The sequence below is a fragment of the Schistocerca serialis genome, chromosome 5 (genome assembly GCF_023864345.2).
Source record: "Schistocerca serialis cubense isolate TAMUIC-IGC-003099 chromosome 5, iqSchSeri2.2, whole genome shotgun sequence".
Lineage (NCBI taxonomy): Eukaryota > Metazoa > Arthropoda > Insecta > Orthoptera > Acrididae > Schistocerca > Schistocerca serialis.
In genome coordinates, this window is record NC_064642.1 from 244,720,447 (window position 1) to 244,742,775 (window position 22,329).

General features: G+C 36.7%; 1 protein-coding gene across 5 annotated transcripts in view; it reads left to right on the forward strand.

Moving 5' to 3' along the window:
* LOC126481662 (FH1/FH2 domain-containing protein 3) overlaps window positions 1–22,329 on the forward strand; it is a 650,693-nt gene that overhangs the window by 590,325 nt on the left and 38,039 nt on the right. For all 5 annotated transcript variants that reach the window (XM_050105589.1, XM_050105590.1, XM_050105587.1 and 2 more), the window contains 5 exons: window positions 13,958–14,077; window positions 15,060–15,334; window positions 18,778–18,852; window positions 19,151–19,343; window positions 19,451–19,583. In XM_050105589.1, coding sequence (XP_049961546.1) covers window positions 13,958–14,077; window positions 15,060–15,334; window positions 18,778–18,852; window positions 19,151–19,343; window positions 19,451–19,583 — 796 coding nt within the window. The remainder of the gene's footprint in view (window positions 1–13,957; window positions 14,078–15,059; window positions 15,335–18,777; window positions 18,853–19,150; window positions 19,344–19,450; window positions 19,584–22,329) is intronic.

Here is a 22,329-nt window from a genome sequence, read left to right on the forward strand (position 1 = left end):
GGAGTACTGTTCATGTATGTCAATAGCAAGGGGTGCAAGAGTTCAATGAAATTCGAATTTGGCGTAACACAATGGGGGTGCGATGGTCACATTGTCATGATGCAAATTTGCACTATTTTGGCATTCAGTCAAAGTTCGGGGTCACCAATGTGAAACTCTGGTATGTAGTGATAGTGAATGATAGGTGACACAGTGGTACGAAGTACACAACACACTTTATTTTATAGAAACTCAATATATACAAGGATAAATGGCATAACACACTTGAGTCATAGAGTGAACTGCTCCCTTTGACTGTCAGAGGTAAGACTGCAAGTCGTTTTCTCTGGTTAGTGATGCTAACATTCCCACAAGTGAAATCAGTAAGACCGCAAAGAGATTCATACATCATGCTTTCTATTTATCAAACTACGAGGGTCAGTCAAAAAGTAATGCCTCCTATTTTTTTTTCTACGTTTAATTGTCAGGAAATTTAAATGCAATTACATAGGTTGAAAACCACAACATTGAGGATCATTTTGTCATTTTTCAATGTAATCTCCGCCCATCTCTACAGTTTTGGTCCATCTTTGAACAAAGGCATGTATCCCAGCACGGTAAAAATCACAGCTCTGCTTCCTAAGCCATTGACGCACGGATGTTTTGACGGCCTCCTCATCTTCAAAATGAATCCCACGATGAGCTTCTTTTAGTGGCCCGAACAGATGGAAGTCTGATGGTGCCAGGTCAGGGCTGTATGGGGGATGAGGCAAAACTTCCCATCCAATTTTGACAATCTCGTCAGAGGTGTGACGACTGGTGTGTGGTCTTGCATTGTCATGAAAAAGAAGAACATCTGCCATTGATTTTGTTGGGCGAACTCGCTGAAGACGTGCTTTAAGTTTGTTGAGGGTTGTGACGTATTGAACAGAATTTATTGTGCATCCCTGCTCCAAAAAATCAACCAGAATCACACCCTCTGTATCCCAGAAAACTGTTGCCATAACTTTCCCTGCCGATCACACAGTTTTGAATTTTTTCTTCCTCGGCGAGCTTGTGTGACGCCACTCCATTGACTGCCTCTTTGATTCGGGTTCAAAAAAATGCACCCATGTTTCGTCCCCGGTCACAATTTTTTTCAGAAACTCATCTCCCTCCAAACGGAAGCGTTGCAAGTGTTGGGAGGCTATTGTTTTCCTTGCCTCTTTATTCTGATCGGTTAACATTCTTGGAACCCACCGTGCACAAACTTTTGAGTACCGCAATTGTTTAATAATCGTGATCACACTGCCTTTACTAAGAGAAATAATGCGACACGCTTCATCTGCAGTCACCCGACGGTCACCACGAATGATGTCATCAACTTGCTGAATGTTGTGTGGAGTCACTGCACTCACCGGCCTGCCGCTCCGCTTTTCGTCAGTCAACGGTGTTTGCCCTTCAGCTTCCTTACAACGACGAACCCATCGTCTAACAGTGCTGACATCCACTGTCACAACACCATACACCTTCTTCAGTCTTTCATGAATGCGTATGGGCGTTTCACCTTCTGCATTCAAGAATTCAATCACACAACGCTGTCTCAAACGAACATCGATGTCGGCCATCTTACAAACTTCTGCTGTGCTGCCACCTGTTGACACAGAAAGTTACTACTGCAGTGGATTGCAGAAGAAGGTTTGAGGAATGGCGCCAAATTCAAATTTTTCACTTAACTTAATTTCTTTAAGTAGAAAAAAAATGGGAGGCATTACTTTTTGACCGACCCTCGTAGTATTTGAAAGTAATTGCATCTTTCTTACTACTTACATATGCAAACACTGACAAGACAAAAATCTTCATCCTTGTACCTGTTAACGCCATTTTTTAAAAAAGACATTCATGTCATATTTCCATTTTTTGGCATTGTCTTGTCGTATTTACATTTTTTATCTGTATAGTCCATTTTTTGTGAAAGCTCTTAAAATTAAACAATTGTTACTGTTGCATACTACACGTGTAAACTACCAGCAGATTACTTCATAATAAAGCTTGAATGACTCAGCTATTTACAGTGATAGAAGTAATTTTTTCTCTGGTAGTCATTATATAACTTTTGTTCAGTTCTTTTGTCAGGTAACAGCTCATTATCAAGTAAGCACAATAGTGTTTTATAGCTGACATCATAATGTCATTATCTCGTTAGTCAGACTATGTGACTGAGTGAGGTGGTGCAGTGGCTAGCACACTGGACTCGCATTCGGAGGACAACGGTTCAATCCTAGTCCGGCCATACTGATTTAGGTTTTCTGTGATTTCCCTAAATTGCTCCATGCAAATGCCAGGATGGTTCCTTTGAAAGAGCACGGCCGATTTCCTTCCCCATCCTTCCCTAATCCGAAGAGACCGATGACCTCGCTGTTTGGTCTCCTCCCCCAAACAACCCAACCCAACCCCCTCAGACTACGTGATTTGGATTTTCCTCTCCTTTTGGGATACTGTCATTTGACCGATACAGTTTTGAATTGGGTCCATAAGAAGACAAGAAGACGATGAATAAGGAAGTGGAAATGGAGTTAAAGAATCACTTCTGATGAGATAAAAAGTTGGCTCTATTTGCTTGTTTTTGTCTGCAATAATTACAATGTACTACTATATAATGTTAAAGCCTTACAACAAAGTGTTGAAACAGATGGTTTTCACAGCATAAAGTACAGTTTGATTCTCTTTTACTGATGACCTTAGATGTTAAGTCCCATAGTGCTCAGAGCCATTTGAATCATTTTTCTCTTTTACTTCATCTCTACTGCTGTTCCTGACCTGGACAAATACCATCTGTTTTCAAGACACTTAGTCATTGCAGCAGCTGACACAGTGATGTTGCCTTTACCATGTAGAGAAGTCTTTGGCCTGGTAAAGGATCAGCATCAGATTGGTTTAGTTGCCAGAAAATTGTCAGCTCTATCGCTCTGAGAGTGTGGTATCCATAACTTACAACATATTAAAATCTGCTGGAAAGGGTGCAGGAAGATTAAAAGAAAACAGAACAGTATTATGTGGTATAAAAAGAAATATGCCTTTCCTTAAGAACTGTACAGCAGAATCTGCCCACCTAACTCATAGCTGTGAAGGAAGTAAAAACAGTCTAATTGTTGTTGTAGCTGGTGGTAGTGATGGTGATCTTCAGTCCTAAGACTGGTTTGATGCAGTTGTTCATGTTAGGCTATTCTGTCCAAGCCTCTTCATCTTTGCATAAATGATGCAAATTACACCCATCTAAACCTGCTTACTGTACTCAAGCCTTGCCTTGATCTCTCTATACAACTTTTAACCCCCACACTTCCTTCCAGTACCAAATTTACAATTCCTTGTCACTTCAGGATGTATCCTATCAATCAGTTCCTTCTTTTAGGCAAGTTGTGGCAAGAAATTAGTTTTCCCACTTCAATTCAGTACCTCTTCACAGCTATTTAAGCTACCAATCTAATTTTCAACATATTTTCATATATTATGATCTAACAATTGTTGACATGGGTGTTGAATCTGTATATTACATTCAGCTGTATCCATTATTGTAAATTTTATAGAAAGTCATGATTTTACAATATTGTTTCAACAATAACTTGTTCCATTTCATAACAACCCTGATGTTGGGATCAATGGAACTCAAAATAAAATAAAATAATATGTACTTTGTCAATACAATTAACCTACTTTATTAATATTTTTGGTGTGGCATTTTACACAAATAAATTAAAATAAATATTACACTCGTATTGGGCATGTGAAACAGTTCTTGTAATGAGTAAAATTGATTTTCTGAAAAGAAAATGTGCAACTTTTCCTCAACTAATTTAACATGCGTATATTAATTGTAATTTGAGAATTTTTTGTGCCTTTGATTTCTATACAAATTTGAGTGTCATTAGTTTTTATTAATCTGTTTAGTGGTAAAACAAAGAATGTGCTGTTTCTGGTGTTATGTTCATGTTGTTGATTTGTTACAATTTTTTTCAGTAGTTCAGCAAGAATATAGTTAACATTGTCAAAATATATAAATTAATTGCTCTTCAGATATTACATTTTATGAACAAATATGTGTTGTGTTACGTACCCTTGCACTTACTCTGAATGCGTTCTTCTGATATGCTTTTGCTGTTTCCCTATAATACTAACCCATAGCGTAACAGAGATTGAAAAAAATATGAAATATTCTGTCATTACATATTCTAAAATTACATAGAACATCAATGTTCAGTAAATATATTGCTGTGGATATCAAAACTGTTATGTGTTCAGCATGATATTTCCAAGTTAGATAGTTGTCAAGCATTAATCTTAACAAGTTTACAATATTATAAGAAGGGAAGTTGCTACTCACCATATAGCGGAGATGCTGAGTTACAGACAGGCACAACAAAAAGACTGTCACAATTAAAGCTTTTGGCCATTAAGGTCTTTGTCAACAATAGACACACATATCCGCACTCATACACTCACACAAACACAACTCACACACACAACTGCAGTCTCATGCAACTGAAACCACACTGCCAGTGTGGTTTTGTCTTTACATCACTATTTTCTGGTAAGTCAGTTACCTGGGATTCTAACTTTGGTCCATGAAGCATTCCATATTGAACAAAAAGTGGGTTTGATAGATGACCTTGAGAACTCACAACCAGCTTTCTCTTATAAAAATATGATTTGAATAGCATTAAACTTTCATCACAAATTTTGTGGTACTCCAATTTACTGACCAAAACAGAATGTTCAGACAGTCAAAATTAATTTATGATGTGAATGTAAAATGACTTGTTCCACATCATTGCAACTTATTATGCAAAATGATCTATGGACTGTGGAACTAACTAACTTAGTCTTGTTTACATCACAGAAGAAAATGTGTCTTTAAACATTGTCTTCAAGTGCTGATAAAATGTCTGTTACCAAGAGTTCTGTGGGTGATAATGTTGACCTTTCCTTCCTGCAACCAAACTGTGAAGAGCTTGATATCTTATTCAGTTCTAAGTAGTCAAATGTTTGCTGATACATGATGCTTTCAAAGACTTTGTATAGCATTCAAATTAATGAAAATGGTCTATAGTTATGCAGGTCTTTGCTACCTTTCTTAAATGATTGGGGTCTACTTGGATGTTTTAGGGGCTCAGAAGAGATACCTTTTACAATACATAAATTTATAAATCATGTTCATGAATACAAAATCAAATAGGAGTAATGTAGAAAAAGGTCTAAAAAAGAATAAGGAAACAGGAATGCAGTTAAGCTACTGTTAACAGCATAGTGAATGCTTTATCATAGACAAGACAGACATGAAGCCAACATGCAGCACAGCAGTACGGGTTTATATGCCAACCAGCTCTGCAGATAATGAAGAGTTTGAAAGAATGTATGCTGAGATAAAAGAAATTATTCAGGTAGTTAATGGAGATGAAAATTTAATTCCTTTGTGGGACTGGACTTTAATAATAAGAAAAGGAAGAGAAGGAAAAGTGGTCGGAGAATATGGACTGGGGGGGTAGGGAATAAAAGAAGACCTGCCTGGTAGAATTGTGCACGGTGTATAATTTAATCTTTGCTAACTCTTGGTTTAAGACTAATGTAAGAAGGATGTGAAAAGACCTGGAGACACTGGAAGATTTAAGATACATTGTATAATGGTAAGGCAGTGATTTCAAAACCAATTGAACTGTAAGACAGTTCCAGTGGCAGATATAGACTCTGACCATAATTCACTGGCTGTGGACTGCAGATTAAAACTGAAGAAATTGCAAAAATGTAAGAAATTAGGGGGATAGGACCTGGATAAATTGAGAGAATGTGAGGTTATTGTCAGTTACAGAGCGTGTTTTAAGCAATGATTGACTGAAACAGGGGAAAGGAGTGGAAAGAGATGGAATAGTGAGGGCTGCAAAGGAGAAAATAGGTAAAAAAGACAGAGTCTAGTTCAAATCTGAATTTAATTAATGAAAGAGAAAATATAAAAATGCAGAAAATGAGGCACATAATAGGAAATTCAGACGTGTAAATTAACAGAAAGTGCAAATACCTAAGCAGGAATTGCTAGAGGACAAATGGAAGGCTATATAAGCATGTGTAACAAGGAGCGTAGATACCACCTATAGGGATATCAAAAGTTTCCTTTGGAGAGTAAAGAAGCAGCTGTATGCATGTCAAGAAATCAGATGACAAGCCATTCTTAAGCTAAGAAGGTAAAACAGTAAGCTGGGAGGAGTTTATAAAAGGACTGTACAAGCGAAACAAACTTGAAGGCAATGTTGAAGTAGGGGAAGAGGAACTAGTTGAAAGTGACAGTGTCACATAATAACACAGATACCACAGCTACTGCACTGTCTTCTGTGGAACTTGCATTCTGTGTGGAATTTTGATGAGAATTTTCTGACAAGGAGATGAAACTGATTTGGAAACATAATCACAAGTGCCAGTGCAATATGTTGCCAATGCTCTTAAAATCACAACCGCAAATGCATGAGACTCGGTAAGTAATAAGTATATTATTAACATTAATGGGGCTAGCTACAAATGACAGCTGAACTACAGTAGATGGCTATAGTTCAAGTTGCAAATTACAATATCCACACTGTTCAGTGTGCATGACTGCAGAAGTTCAGCAGTCAACAGTTATGTCACTCTGAGTTAGGTAAGCCCATCCACAACAGCAAGATCATACCACATTGGATGGGAAAGTCAGTTTTTAATTTTCCTGAGGCAAAAACCACATAAAGAACAAAAGGTTTCAATTTTTAATTATTCTGGAGCCAAAAGCCACATAAACAGCAAAATTACATCAGTTTTTCATCATGGTCCTGGGGCCAAGCAAGAACTGTGTATAAAGCGGACTAACATTGGTTTCTAATTGTTGTGATACTGGCACAAGACATTTTCAATTTGCTGTCTGCCATTTTCTGCCACAAGTTGAAATTGAGAAACAGCATGCTCCACAATAAACTGGAGTGTCTTGGGGGTCATGTTCAGAATGTGATGTGCAATGTGTCCTTCTTTTTACTTACATTCATAAATGGAGCACTGAGCAGAACTTCTTTCAGCTAACTCCCAGCCAGAAGTCACAAGGGTTAAGATCAGGTGATCTGGACTGTCAGGCTGTAGGGAAACAACAGCTGATAATTCTAGCCTTTCTGAAATGCCTCTGCAGCAGCCACCACTTCACTGGCTGTGCAATGTGTGGAGGAGTGCCATCTTGCATAAAAATGATCTTACCCACACATCCATGCTGTTGAAGGGTTGTAATGATTTTGGCACAAAAAAAACTCTCATTATGTTTACCAGTGCCAGTAAAGGTGACAGGACCTGCAGAACTCATCTCTTTGAAAAAAATATGGCCCTACAATAAATGATGCTGTCAGTCCATACCAGATGGTTGCCTTTTCAGAGTAAATTGGTGCTGGTTGATGTCAATGCAGATTTTCTGTTGCTCATATTCTGCAGTTCTGCATACTGACATGTCCTTGCTGATGGCAATGGGCTTTGTTTGTCCACAGAATGTTTCATGGTGATTCATTGTCCAGTTCCATGTGAGCAAGAAATTCCATAGTGAACATTTGTTTTGTTGGCTGGTCAGCAGGAAGCAACTCTTGAACATGGGTGATTTTGAATGGATAGCGTTGCAGGATATTTCATAGGATTTTATGCACTGTGCTCACAGGCATGTCCAACATTGGGGCAATTTCCCGTGCACTGCATGTTTGCACACTGCTGCGTGACCTCTCCTGTGGTGCTGATGTTACATCCTTGACGGACGTTGATCAGCTTCTTTCTTCCCTCTGCCACATTGCACTTCAAAAGAACCTGTCTTTTCTAATTTTGTAACCATTTTCTCCTGATCCTTAGCAGATATCGCACCAGTGCTTGTTGAGTGCCCAGAATGTCTGCAGGGCTACTGATGTGCAGTCACCATTCTTGTAAAGGAGCTATATCAGCAGCGCATGATTCTTCATGGAGACTGTGATGTGTGGCATCTTGGACACAAATTGAGAAATAGCTGTGCGCCGTGCATCTGTTGATGTGCATGCATATTTTGACACTGACAGCGCTATCTATTGTCAACTTTTTTCCCATGATGTTTCCCCTTATGTCAATAATATTCTGTTCAAATTTGATATTCTGAGAAGTGCTTTTCTTTGTAAGCACTTTGAATCTGGAAATTTAATTTTGGGCACCTTGTACTAATCCTGTGTGCCAGACAAATCATCCACCAAAAAGCAGTCTAATTTCTGCATTTATGATTATGATAAGATTTGATAATATTTTTATTGTAAGAAAAGTTGGAAATTAGTATTACAAAATAAGACATTTGAATAATGCAGTGTGGAAACAGCGGGAGTAAATAAAGTAAGAGCCTTGACTAGTGTGTGTCGATGCTGAAATGTAATGATTAAAAATAGTAATAATGGTGTGCGTCAATTCTGATGATGTAATAATAATAAATGAACTTTATAGCAGTTATGAGTGAAATGAAAGAACATTTAAAGATTTGTGCCAAATAATTTTCAGTGGATATAGTTAAAATGTTAATTGTAAATGACTCTTTTGTGATCAAATGCATGTTAGCCACAGATAAAATGTTGACCAGAGTAGTTGGTCACATGATTCACGCTGAACTGAGAGCATAAAGAGAGTTTTTCAAGGTCTTTTGCTGGTGGACACTGGTCTGGTAAGATTATTTAGGTGATAAAGTTCCACACATGTATGTACATCAAGTAACAGATTTTCAAGAGTCAATGATTTGACATTTAAGCTGAGAGCTAGAGACTGAGTGTTTTATTCAGTGATGTTAGATTTGTGTATACTGCCTGCAAACTGCTCTACATTTACTGCTAGACATATAATCAATTTAATTGTTCTTAGTATGACTATCTTGAATAGATTTTATATGTTTCTTGATATCATAAGATCATAATTATTTCATTTTATATCTCTGCATCGATATATCCTGTGTTTAGCCAGCACTCAAAATAATCTGATCAGTTGTGAATAAATTGAGATTTGTCAGAATTGTCTTGATTTCAGCTATTTAAATGTATCAATTCCCGTATTTTGTGTCTTTATTTTAATCACTGACTGAATTTTATAGGCCACTTACTTAAAACTGAAATGTGCTCATGAGGGTATAAATGCAGTGGTGGACAGTGGCTCCCCTCAGTACGTGAGCCATATACTAAATATCAAAGTATTAAATAATTCTGGAAGGTTTTGTAAACTAATTTGAGATATGAAGTACCTCTTAAAAATAATCCCAGCCTGTTGGTTACTCTGAGCTAGCGTATTAGTTTTCCCGTGTTGTATTTTGTAAGACTAAGGTCTGATCTGAGAAAATTAACCCATTCGCCTTGGAAGAACACATAGCATGAGGACAGTCACCAAAAACATTATCAGAGTGTGCTTTTAGTCTTGTAGGTTCTGCATTCACATTATGGAAATTATGCTGTCTTAACATGTTCAACAACTTTTTTACACAAGGTTTCTAAATATGGGGTATCACTCAACATAACTCATAGTCAATAAGAGTCAATTGTATGAGTTTAGATTGTTAGAAAAAATGGACTCAGACTGAACTACACTCGATTATGTCACCATGAACTAGAATCATGCTGAGTTCCATTGTAGACCAGAGTCCATGTTAAACAATAGGTCCCTATGTCTGTGTGTCTGTTCAAAGGTGTGAGGAAGCTAAGGGTACACCACCTCCAAAAGGATCATGCACGGTACATCACTTTGATGGTCAAACCAACCTTTGTGTTAATGACAGCTGTACGGGACCAGACAGTGCATATGTGTACTCTTTGTGCCCACAGCTTCTGTAGTGTTGAATAACAATGACTAACAAACTAGTGAAACCTTCAGCAGCAAATAGAAAACTACCAAAATCCATGACCAGAAATCTATAATATGTACATTTGCATCAAGTTTAACATACAGCTGAAAGCCTTACATGATAACACAGTTGTCTACACTTTACATTTGTGTTTGCAGTCGTATAGGCCACTCCATTCTAATATCCAGTGCCAGATGGCCATGAAATATCAGCTGCTGAATGATATTTTTTTGTACAATATTGATATAAAGATAATTATGAGAGCACTAAGTCTTGAAACCAAATTTCCTGAATATACCACATGCTGCTTTCCTAGTGTTCTCAGCCACTGTGGTGAGCAGTGTTCAATATTCAGAATATTAAGCAGTGAAAATTATATTGTTTCATTTCATTTATTTTATGGATATCCTGACTATCTGTGTTCCTCGACTTTGGAGAAATTTTTTGAGGAAGTTTGACTAGCATCTTCCACCTATTTCCTTCTGTCTTAATGACACAAAAACTACAACAATAAATACTGTGTACCTATAAAGTACAATTATATTTTGTGATGAAAGCCTGATAATTGTGTCATTAGCTCACTTAGTGGTGTAGCCAACAATGTCTTATGCTAATTCTAATGAACACTGAATCTCATTCAGCTGAGACAGTTTGAGTCTTTTATATTATAGCGAAATTGGGAACTGTATTCATTTTTCGAAGTAAGACCAGAGTTGATCTCCAGTAAGCAATGATTATACAGTTGGCCCCAAGAGAATCAAACTAGTCTAGGACTAGCTGCCCTATGACTACTTCTGATACCATAATTGTTCATTGAATTATGCCAAAGTAATATTGCTTATCATTCTGGATGTCATCTGAATCCAGTTCATTCTTTATGCAACATTGTGACTACCTCCTATCTCAAAGTGACCTTTGGATCCAGCTCATTTCAATACTTTCTCCAGGTTTTCTGGGAAATACTGATTCCTACTTACTTCCTTGGTATGTCATATAACTTTTGTCATCATTGATCAGCAATTAAAGATCACTAAAAGTGTTGCTACTTTAATGGTTGGTGGTGGCAACTGGTTCCTGCTACCCTTTCCTGTACAATGGGAGCTGAGCTTTGTTCTCGTCTCCCACAGCACTCTGGCTGCATTCTTGCTGTCTTAGTGTCAATTCACCTCACTAGCAGAAGATCTCATTCAGGCAAACTGCGAGGTATCGTTCTTCAATTCCACCAATACGTCAAACAGCACTAATGCTACAATGTTTGTTTATGAAACAAACCCTGATGAAATTAGGAACATAATAAAATTGTTACCCAATAAAATCTCTAGTGGCTATGATGAAGTACCTGACCTCATATTAAAGGTGTGTGCTCCCCATATAGTAAAGCCATTATCAACCATCTACAACCAATCATTAAAAACTGGCATTTTTCCAGATGCTCTCAAAGTAGCTAAAGTCTCACCATTACTAAAGAAAGGTTCCCCTGATTTAGTATCCAATTATAGACCATTATCCATATTAAGCATCTTTTCAAAAATCCTGGAAAAACTTTTTTATGACAGGCTTATAAATTTCATAAAAAACCATGCACCAATCAGCATTCAACAACATGGTTTTAGTAAATCTTTATCCACCCAGACAGCAATTTTTGAACTGTTGGACCACATACTGAAATCAATTGACCAACATAATATAGCTGCAGGTATCTTCTTAGATCTCTCTAAAGCCTTTGACGTACTAGATCATAAAATACTGCTTGCTAAATTGGAAAGAAGAGGAATAAGAGGTGTGGCTCACAACTGGCTATGCTCTTACCTACAAAACCACAGACAGAAGGTATCACTTCAATACGATATTAATGTACAGAATAAAATAAATAGCACAGTTTTCCTCTCAGAGGAAAGAACAATAAGATATGGTGTTCCCCAGGGTTCTGTTCTAGGGCCATTACTTTTCCTCATTTACATAGATGATCTTGTTGAACGTATGAGCCCACAAAAAACTACTCTGTTTGCTGATGATACAAGCATAGTGTTGACTGGATCTAGCCCTGAATCCCTTCAGACAATATCTGATAACTCTACGAAAAAACTTTCTGAGTGGTTTAACAAAAATGGCCTAATTGTTAATAGTGGGAAAACTGTATGTATCAACTTCCATCTAATTCCCACATCCAATCAAAAAACTATCCAAGTAAAGTTAAATAATGATGAAATTGAAAATGTTAATGTAACAAAATTTTTGGGTCTATGGGTCCAACAAAATTTAAAATGGGACACACATATAAACAACTTATCAAAGAAACTCTCATCATTGTGCTATGGACTAAGAATATTAAAATCTACTACAAGTAAATCCACACTAATGCAAGCATACCATGCGCAGTTCCACTCATTGCTCCGCTATGGAATCATCTTTTGGGGAAATTCAACTCACAGCACAAATATATTTTAAACTACAAGAAAGAGCACTGAGGATAATCTGTGGCCTCAAAAAGCTGGAATCCTGTAAATGTCAATTTATAAAACTTAATGTTCTAAGCATCCCATCCCTATTCATTCAAGAAACAATCCTATTCACCAGGGAATACCTCTCAAGAACAGGCAAATTAATCCACAACAATGATATACACGCTCATTATACCAGAGGGCAATCTAATATCCATCAAATTTTTTCAAGGACATCATCATACCAAAAATATATAACTCATCTGGGTGTCGTATTACACAATAAAATTCCAGAACAAATAAAAACTGCTCCAGATCCAATATTTAAAAATAAACTAAAGGCATTTCTGACAAAGCACTGTTTCTATTCAGTACAAGAATTCCTGGAAATGAAAAATTATAAAGTCCTTTGTAAAATACTGTGATTAGAGTAAAACATTCTGTAGGCAAAATAATAACCTAATTTCTACTATACACAACTATGTTTCAGTTTCACTTCCCAAAATTTTTTAACTCGCTTTTTGAATGTACAAGTACACATTCTATTAGTATTAAAACTTAATTGTCTGTGAAATCTCAATGTTAATTTCATGTTTAATGTAGTTTTTAAATGACATTGTCCTTCTGTTGTGTTTCCAGTTGACATTTTCACTATTCTGTAATCTCAGTGATTATTTGTGTAAATTTAAAGTAGCACTACATTGCCTACATGTTTCTTAGTTCCCCATGTAAATTGTTTGTATTCTCTGTATGTGAAGTTACTATATTCATCAATGAACAATTTTGTGTACATTTTTTAAATGGCAGTCCATTGCCTATTTTTTTTCTCCAAACTACATATTTGTTAAGAAAAATGACTTGTCCTATATCGTGTGTACTTTGTACAATATGTGATCCACAGGATAAATAAATAAATAGAAATACAAATACAAATACAGACCAAAGTGACGTTCTGCCAGGCAGCATGTAGAAACTTACACTGGCCAGGGATGCCTGTGGCAGTTAGTCTTCAGGTCTGGTAAAAAATTGACAGAAGTAAGGGAAGGGACCTCTACAGCAGTAACTTGCAGACTGTATGTAAACAGAAATTCTAGTTTCAACCTTCTTTCTAAGGTGCTGAATGATTTCTAAAAAGGTGGTTTGGATGGTGGTGGTGGTGGTGAGGGGAGGGGGGAGGGGGGGGGGGAGAAAGAGTCATCCGGAGAATATAGAATCATATATACAATAAGTGTGACAGGGTATTTGTATGAATTACAGTAGTTTCAAGAGCTGAAGAAATTACTTCTGAGATAATAGGAAAGAGATTACTTAGATTTTAGATTTCAGGAAAGACGTGAGTGAAGATTGACATTCGAACAGAACATAATTAGGAAGTGAAGGAGCAATAATTTCATATGTTTCACATAGCAATACATGCTTGGAATTGAAAACTATTTTCCCCAATGTAGCTTTATATGTTGTAGCTACAGTAACAATAGATTATTGTGTCATTGGAACATAGTGTTTGTATTTGTTTAATAGAGACTGATGTTTTTCAAACATGTATGTGTTATTTGCCTGTGTAACTAAATCCCAGATCATTTTGTTTTATTGAAATATTTCATCACCCATCTTTGAAATATTGCTGTCTATTGTAATTCCTTGCAATAAAGTCATAAATTGATTTCAATTTCTTAACCTACAGGAAGTAGCAGAACCTCTCATGGATCTTAAGCAAGGAATGGAGACCCTTAAATCCAACAAAACATTCCGTGGTATTCTTAGTACCTTGCTTTCAATTGGTATTTTTCTAAATGGAAGTGAGGTAAGATGAACACACTGAGAAATGTATATAATATGCATTCTTTAATAAACTGTTTTGAATGGAAGTTTAAAATCTTGACTGAGATCTGAATACTACTTAAAAATTGACATAGATAATAGGGCCAGAGGATGAAATGTTTGAGGTTCAGACTTTATTTATATTGTATCTTTTGAGTGTAGGCTTAAAGCTAAGGAACAATTCACCCATTCTTTTAAATTATTCTAAGTGGTGTCACAACATAAAAAAGAGTTTTTCATTGGGTTAATTATTGGGAACTTGTATTTTATTGTATATTGTTATTTTGATTACTAGAAATCATCATGGTGTGAAACATATTATTTCTGCTCTGAGTAGTGCAGCAGCATCAGCTGTAAATGTAGTCAAGAGCTCATGCTAATAGTCTTCCGTGGTTAGCATCTTGTAAAAATGCAATTTTTTTCTGAATTATTGTATTATTTTGAAAAACTTCTATTTCTCTTTCCAAATTAACGATTAACACACTGAATAATATTTGCTGGAAAAAGCTCTAATGTTTGTGGACCTTTTTATTCGTTATTGTAACATATATTTTGCCAAAGAAACATAAATCATTTTAAATTATGATAAATGAAATAAACAGTTAACCTTTCAGTTTCCCATATTGTATGATTCTCCAAAATAGGGTAAAAAATGTCACAGATGAAATTTGCTTAGACAGTATTGTCAGCTTCCAGCCTCTGCTTGTATCCATCCTAACCTATATGCTATAGTTTTTTGAGTGACTTATACTTCATTGAAAGTAATAGATCATCAGCAATGTAAAGGCTCTTCTTTTATAGAGATCTGTATGAAAATATTGCATGTGCAATTTTTCATTGTTTTTGTATCAACACTGAACAGTTTGCTTAAATAGGTATCTTTAATGAGGTTATGTACTCTTTTTGATATGAAATTCTCAAAGGCCCACAGTGCAACTGAAACCCTATATTTAATTTTTGTTCAGGTGAAAGGATTTCAGATAGAATATTTGGCAAAGGTTCCAGAAGTAAAGGACACAGTGCATAAACACTCTCTGCTGCACCACCTTTGTCATATGGTTATGGAAAAATTTCCAGATTCAACAGACTTGTATTCAGAGATTGGTGCTGTTACACGTGCATCAAAAGTTGATTTTGATGAGCTTGCTGCCAACATTCAGAAAATGGAGCAAGAGTGCAAAGCCTCTTGGGACCATCTAAAAGTTATTGCAAAGCATGATGGCTTCACTATGAAGACAAAGTAAGTTATCTGTAGTCAGTTTTATGAGTTTACTTAGTTTTCTTTTACTCTCCCTTACTTCCCAGTTCACACACTTCATGCCATAGTTATGTTTTATCATCTGCTGTAAATATTACTGATTCCATATTAGCTTTGTTTGTAAGTACATTATCTGATCAAAAGTATCAAGACACCCCTATTTAACATGGAACTGATGGCTAGATGTAATGAGAGGTGAATCTGCCATTGTAAAAGGAAACAGGGAGTATTGTGTTGTCAGTAGAGAAGCAGTAACTTCAAAATAAGTCAGTCAGGAGAGTTCAGTGACTTCAAAAGTGGACTAATCATTGGATGTCACCTTAGTAAAAGATCCATCAGATCATATTTCAGACTGTTCATGATATGATTGTAAGTGGAAATGTGAAGGAACAACTACAACTGCACCAAGACCAGGCACTCAGCAGAAGGAATTCCTCGGTATTTCCAGAGAGCTACCAGCAGTCCAGCTACCACAGTGACCACTTGTAAACTTTAAGTTTATTTTGAACTGTTCATCTTTGTTACCAATAACTCTCTTTGTTGCTCGATATTGTCAGCTATAATAAGTTTCAGCACTAATAAAACCAATTTTGTCACATGCAGAGTACTATACTAAGGAAAATCTGGGATGAAATAATAACAATCAGAAAAGGATAGATTGCTACTCAACACATACAAGAGGCATTGAGGTGCTAGATAAGCACATTGAAAGAAGGCTGGAAGATGTTATTATTTATCGGGCAAAACCTTCAAATAAAGGAAACTCCAGGTTGGACTGTCAACAATATCGGAAAAGATAGATTGCTACTTACCATAAAGATGACACGTAAGATGCAGTCAGGCACAGTTAAAAGATACTTACATGTAAGCTTTCAGCCACAGCCTTTGTTAGAAAAAGAAAGAGAAACACATGATTTGTTCACATAAGCAAGCACTCCTCACACATACTTGACCGCCAACTCCGGCAGCTCAGACCAGAATGCAGTCTGGTCCAAAGTACCCTTCATGTGTGCATGAGGTGTGCTTGCTTGTGTGTATGAGTGGTGTGCGTTTCTCTTTCTTTTTCTGATAAAGGCTGTGGCTGAAAGCTTGTGTTCAAGTGTATTTTAATTGTGCCTGTCTGCAACTTAATATGTCATCTTCACAGTAAGTAGCAATCTGTCTTTTCCTATATTGTTGGACTGATCCCTTCATCAGACATAGGCAAAACACACAAACACATGAATAACTCACTGTTGTCTTAAGGTGAAGTCAAGTCTTCAGATATTGCTTCACTGCCTGTACCATCTAGATTCTGCCCACCAACACCAGCTTTTCTGAATAATTGCACAGATGGGAACACTCCTGTAACATATCCTTCATTCCTCTAACCTGCATAGCCTCATCCATCACGAGCCCTTGTCCTTCATCTGCCTATCTCCTTACCTGTTCCCACTCCAGCCCTACATGTGCCTTCTATCCCTCCAGTGCACCTGTATAGTTTTTCCTCTTCTACTTCTCTCCCCTCTCCCTTGGCCTTCCTACCTGACCCCAATACATTCTCCCGATGCTGCATCTAGCAGCCCACTGTCCTGTTCCCACCATATCCCTACATGCTTCCACAGGTAGCATGTGTCTTCCCCCACTCCTATACTGATACCCCTCCACCTCCCTGCCCCAGAAGTATAGGGAAAAGGACAGCAGCACAATAAGATGAAATATCAATATGAACAAATTCTAAACAAGTTTATAGGAAAAACTGCTACATTAATAAATGCAAAACTGGGTTTCTTATTTTAAATGGCAATTACTGCCAAGTTTTCCGCAACTCGTCGACTCGCGGTAGCGTTCTCGCTTCCCAAGCATGGGGTCCCGGGTTCGATTCCTGGCAGGGTCAGGGATTTTCACTTGCCCCAAGATGACTGGGTGTTGTTGTGTCATCTTCACCATCATCATTCATCCCCATTACAGTTGGAGGAAGGCAACGGCAAACCACCTCCATTAGGACCTTGCCTAGTATGGCGGTGCAAGTCTCCCACATTGTTCCCCTACGCTCTCTCAAGAAGCATGGGACTTCATTTCCATTTACACTGACAAGTTAACTAATTTTCACCACTTGTGACAGATTTATCAGCATTGTGTCTGCTGTAACTATAATGAATAGAGACAGAAATTTAAATCAGGTGAGCTCTTTATATAGTCTTCGCTTAGCTAAATTTGATGTGCAAGTCACCAAAGTGGTGTCAAATCAAAAGATTTGCACCCGGCAAATGGTCTACCTGACGGGAGGCCCTAGTCACATGACTTACCTAAACTGGAGCATCTTTTAGTTCCAAGTCTTCAAGTTTTGTATCATTTGCTTTGGCAAGGTGTACCATCATTGATTGCGTGCGCTAATGTTGTCTCTTAGACCTTGGCTCAAAAAAAAAAAGCTTCTTGCAATACATGACACACACACACACACACACACACACACACACACACAAATGTGCGCACGCGCCAGCGCAAATGCAGCTCACGTACACAACTGCAGTCTCAGGCAACTGAAGCCACACTGAGTGTGGTTTCAGTTGCCTGAGACTGCAGTCGTGTGTGTGTGTGTGTGTGTGTGTGTGTGTGTGTGTGTGTGTGTGTGTGTGTGTGTGTAGTCTATTGTTGACAAAAGCCTTAATGGCTGAAAGCTTTATTTGTGAGTCTTTTTGTTGTGCCTATCAGCGCCTCAGCATCTCCGCTATAAGGTGAGTAGCAACTTTCATTTCCATAATATTGTTACATTCCATCCTGGATTTTCCACTCTTTAGTTTTAAATTTTATATTGTTTTCAGCTATGTCATCACACTAAGAGTTAATAATCAACACAGAAACATCAGAATTTGTGTGTGTATGTAAGAAAATTTGAAATGGATAAAAGCACTTGCTTAAGCTCCTTAAGTATGCCCGTTAACTGACATTTGCACTTAACATGATTTCAGGTCTCAGAGTGAAATAAATTACGAAGTTAACATATTTTATTTATTTCCATTCATTAATGTCCTGCAAAATTATAGCCTGAGGTAACTTACCTTTAACACTTTGACTGCCATGTGGCCACTGATAGCCAAAGCAGGCTGCTCTACTGCACCAATGGTGGCCTCTTGGCAGTCAACTTATAAATAACACATGGAGTGTTACTCACTGTAATGTTATCACATAATAAAAACTCGTAGTTAAGAAAGCTAGTTTTATTAAGAAAAGCAGACTATAAGAATATTGTTATTATGTGATATTAAATCACAGCCATTATTCAGGCAACTTTTTCAGGGGTTTGGTAGACTGCCTCATTCTGTATCACTGACATGTCACACAAATGATACATGGATCACCAACGACCTTCCTGTTGCATTGTTATTCAAAAATTATTCATTAAAAATATGTTGACGAGTCACAAGGTATTTGGTTTGTTTCAGGATGTCCGATTTTCTGGCAGACTGTGCCGAGAGGATTATTGTTTTAGGGATAGTGCACAGAAGAGTCATGAACAGGTTAGTAATAAATACTATAACAATTACTTCAATACAATTTTGTGTGTGTGTGTGCGTGTGTGTGTGTGTTTTGTTCTTTACTTCATTTATCTTTCTTTGGAAGCTAATCAGCAGTATTATTTTGTGTTCCATATTTGGATGATATGCCTACAGTTGCCAATTTATCGAAAATTCTTTACAGAGCAGACTTATTCATCTAATAAACCAGTATATGTTGAACCAATTATTTTTCTGTAACAGAAAACTTGGTAATAATGCAGCTCATGAAAGAATGATGCAAAAAATATTTGTGTTTAAGGTTTCATAAATTTCTCCTATGGCTGGGGATTCCGATGCATCGAGTGCAGGATTTACGACCAAATGAATTTTGCCGCACTGTTTCTGAGTTTGCTCTTGAGTATCGCACTACTCGAGAACGTGTACTGCAGCAACTCGAGAAAAAAGCAAATCATCGTGAACGCAACAAAACACGTGGGAAGATGATTACTGAGGTATGATGTACACAAAGTCATTAGTGTTACAGATATTAACTGGAAATGATGAAGAGTACATGTCTAAGTAGTCATTTAATACCTTAAGGACTTTTTATGTTTTGTAGGTTGGCAAGTTTCGCACAAAGGAGGATCGTGCAGATGCTGAATTACGGCAGCTGTTGGGTGGAGATGTTTCTGATGCAGAAAGTGTTCATGGCACTTTAACACTGCCATGGCGTCGACAAAGGAAGGACGCAGGTACATAATGAAACTCCAATTTTTTTAAATGATGTTGTTGTTGTTTTCATTGACATCATCAGTGTCTTCAGTCTGAAGACTGTTTTGATGCAGCTCATGTACAAACCTTTTGATCATTAAATAACTGTGCCAAAGTAAATCCATTTGAACCGTCTTACTGTATGCTAACCTTTGTCTCTCTCTACAGTTTTTACCTTCCGTATTTCTGCTACCAAACTGATGATTCACTAATGTCACAGAATGTGTCATATCAACTGAGCCCTTCTTTTAGTCAATTTGTGCCACAAATTTCATTTTTACCCTACTTGATTCATGGCCTCCTCATTATTTATTTGGACTCCCATATAATTTTCAGCATTCTTTTGTAGCACCACATTTCAAAATCTTCTATTGTCTTCTTGTCTGGAACAACTTATTGTTCACATTTCACTCCCATACAAGGCTACACTTTCTTACACATAAAATTATATTTTATATTAGTAAAGTTCTCCTTTTCAGAAACGCTTTTCTCTCTATTGTCAGTCTGCATTTTGTAGCTGCTCTTCTTCAGCCATCATCAGTTAATTTGTTTCCAAAATAGCAAAATGGATTGAATACTTTTAGCATCTCATTTCCAGAACTCATTCATTTGTTGTGTTCCATAGATAGCATCAAAAAGGGGAACCTTCATGAATGTGGAACAAGTCAAGGTGTACATTAACATGAGACTAACACATCATGCAAATTTAATCTGTATACTGTATTAAGAGTAATCTGTCATTATACTGCTTAATGCTTTACTCACTTACACCATCTAAACTTGAGTAAGTTAGTAAGAAAGCTGCTACTTTTTTTTAAAAAAAGCTGCTGTGTTCTTAGTTTTATTATGTAGCTGCTATTAGTAGTTAAATATTTATTTGATTACAATGGTGTTTTTCTAAGAAAATATTTCTACATATATAAATATGAGTCCTACTTATGGTACAATATCACTTGTCAGATAGCTTTATAATGAATCCTACAACTTGCCATTTACCGATCAAAATGGTTAAATCCCTGAATTAATCATATAATTTGTAGAAAGAGTGGTTAATGAAATATGTTTTAATTTCCTTTTGAATTGGTAGAGGTTCCTGATATTTTGCATTATGTTGGACAGGAGCTTGTTAAATATCTTACTACCAGAGTATGTGCCTCCATTCCGAAACCTGGACAAATAGCCAAGGTCTACGTGAAAATTATTTTTGTGTATTATATCGAGACTATGCATATCACAGTTTAGTAAAAACTGATTTACATTATCAGTAAGAAAAATCATTAAGGAGTAAATATATTGGGAAGTGAGTGTAAGAATTCAAAGTTCCTTAGAAAAGCTTCTACAAAATTTGTGGTTCTCTGCTTTACACGATATTCATACTACTCACTTCTGCTGAGCAAACACTGTATTCACTTCTGGTGCACTGCTCCAAAAGATAATTCTGTAATACAACAGCCAGTAAAATTATGCAAAATAATCCAACACCCTTGTCTGTAGTCAGCACAATGATATATGCTTGTAAGGGCAAGGCTGGAATGAGCTTCTTGATTAGTTTATCCATATATTGACTCAATTTTTACTTGTTATCTAGGAATTACTTGAAATTGCATAATAAGAGTCTTTTTGAGATTAAGACTTAAACTGTTAACTGTGAACCACTTATAAACATCTTCCTATCATCTAAGGTTTTTCTGCCAAGGTTGGGTCTGGACCCTTGATTAGTGAAAGTGAAAACTCAAGGACTGATTTCTTTTGCAAATGCATCTTATGAAGATTATGAGTGGCATAGCTGTACACTTTGGTTATTGGTGGTCTTACGCATACAATGACCAGTTGATTCTTGTAAATGGCATGTTGCCAATGCGTAAAAACATGAATCGTAATATGTAGCCACTTATATAGAATTAAGTATCAAAATCTGCTTGTATGAGACTCAAGGTGATGTTACCATTTTACAATATCTTACGCTTGATCCATGTTGTACCTTTTTAAAAGCACTCACATGTTTATTGAATGCTGATCTACTTTATTAGGTTTCTCAGTTGTCCCAGTAATAGTGGCTTGTCTATATAATAGTGGCAAATGCAGAAGCAGCAGATATTTGTTGCATGTGTAAAGTGTAATGAAAGCATTTTTTAACACCACTAATGACTTCTCACATACTTCTAATGTGTACTTGGAAATTGACAGGCGTTTATAAAGCTAATATTGTAAAATGTATTTTTCATTTTAATAACCAAATTTCCTGGTGCAGGTGGGTGAAGGTTATAGCACGTCAAGGAATTATTAAACTGCTTAATTAACACAGTATAAGCTTTCAAGAGCCATACACTGCAAGTATTAATAATTTTCTGCATCTTTCATGTGCATGAACCACCTTTTGCACTAAACAGTATTGACATGTTTAGATATGTACCTTAAAATAAACGATGCAGGTTGATCCATTTGTTCAAGATTGTTCCCTAATTAAATTAACAGGAAAATTCTCTGGTTACTGATTCAGAAAATTCATTGTGCACTATGGTATGAGCCATATGGAGGTGATTGGATAGGCAGGGAAGGGAGAAAAAAAAATTTTGTTACCACTAATTAAGTTCAAAAATCTGCTTAGAGGATTCTGTAAATCAGCTGCTAATAGTTACATATGTATGTGGATGCGTATATACACCAAATTACTTTGGGACTGAAGATATCAACCCACAGAACAGTAGAGGCATTGTTTCATCAAAA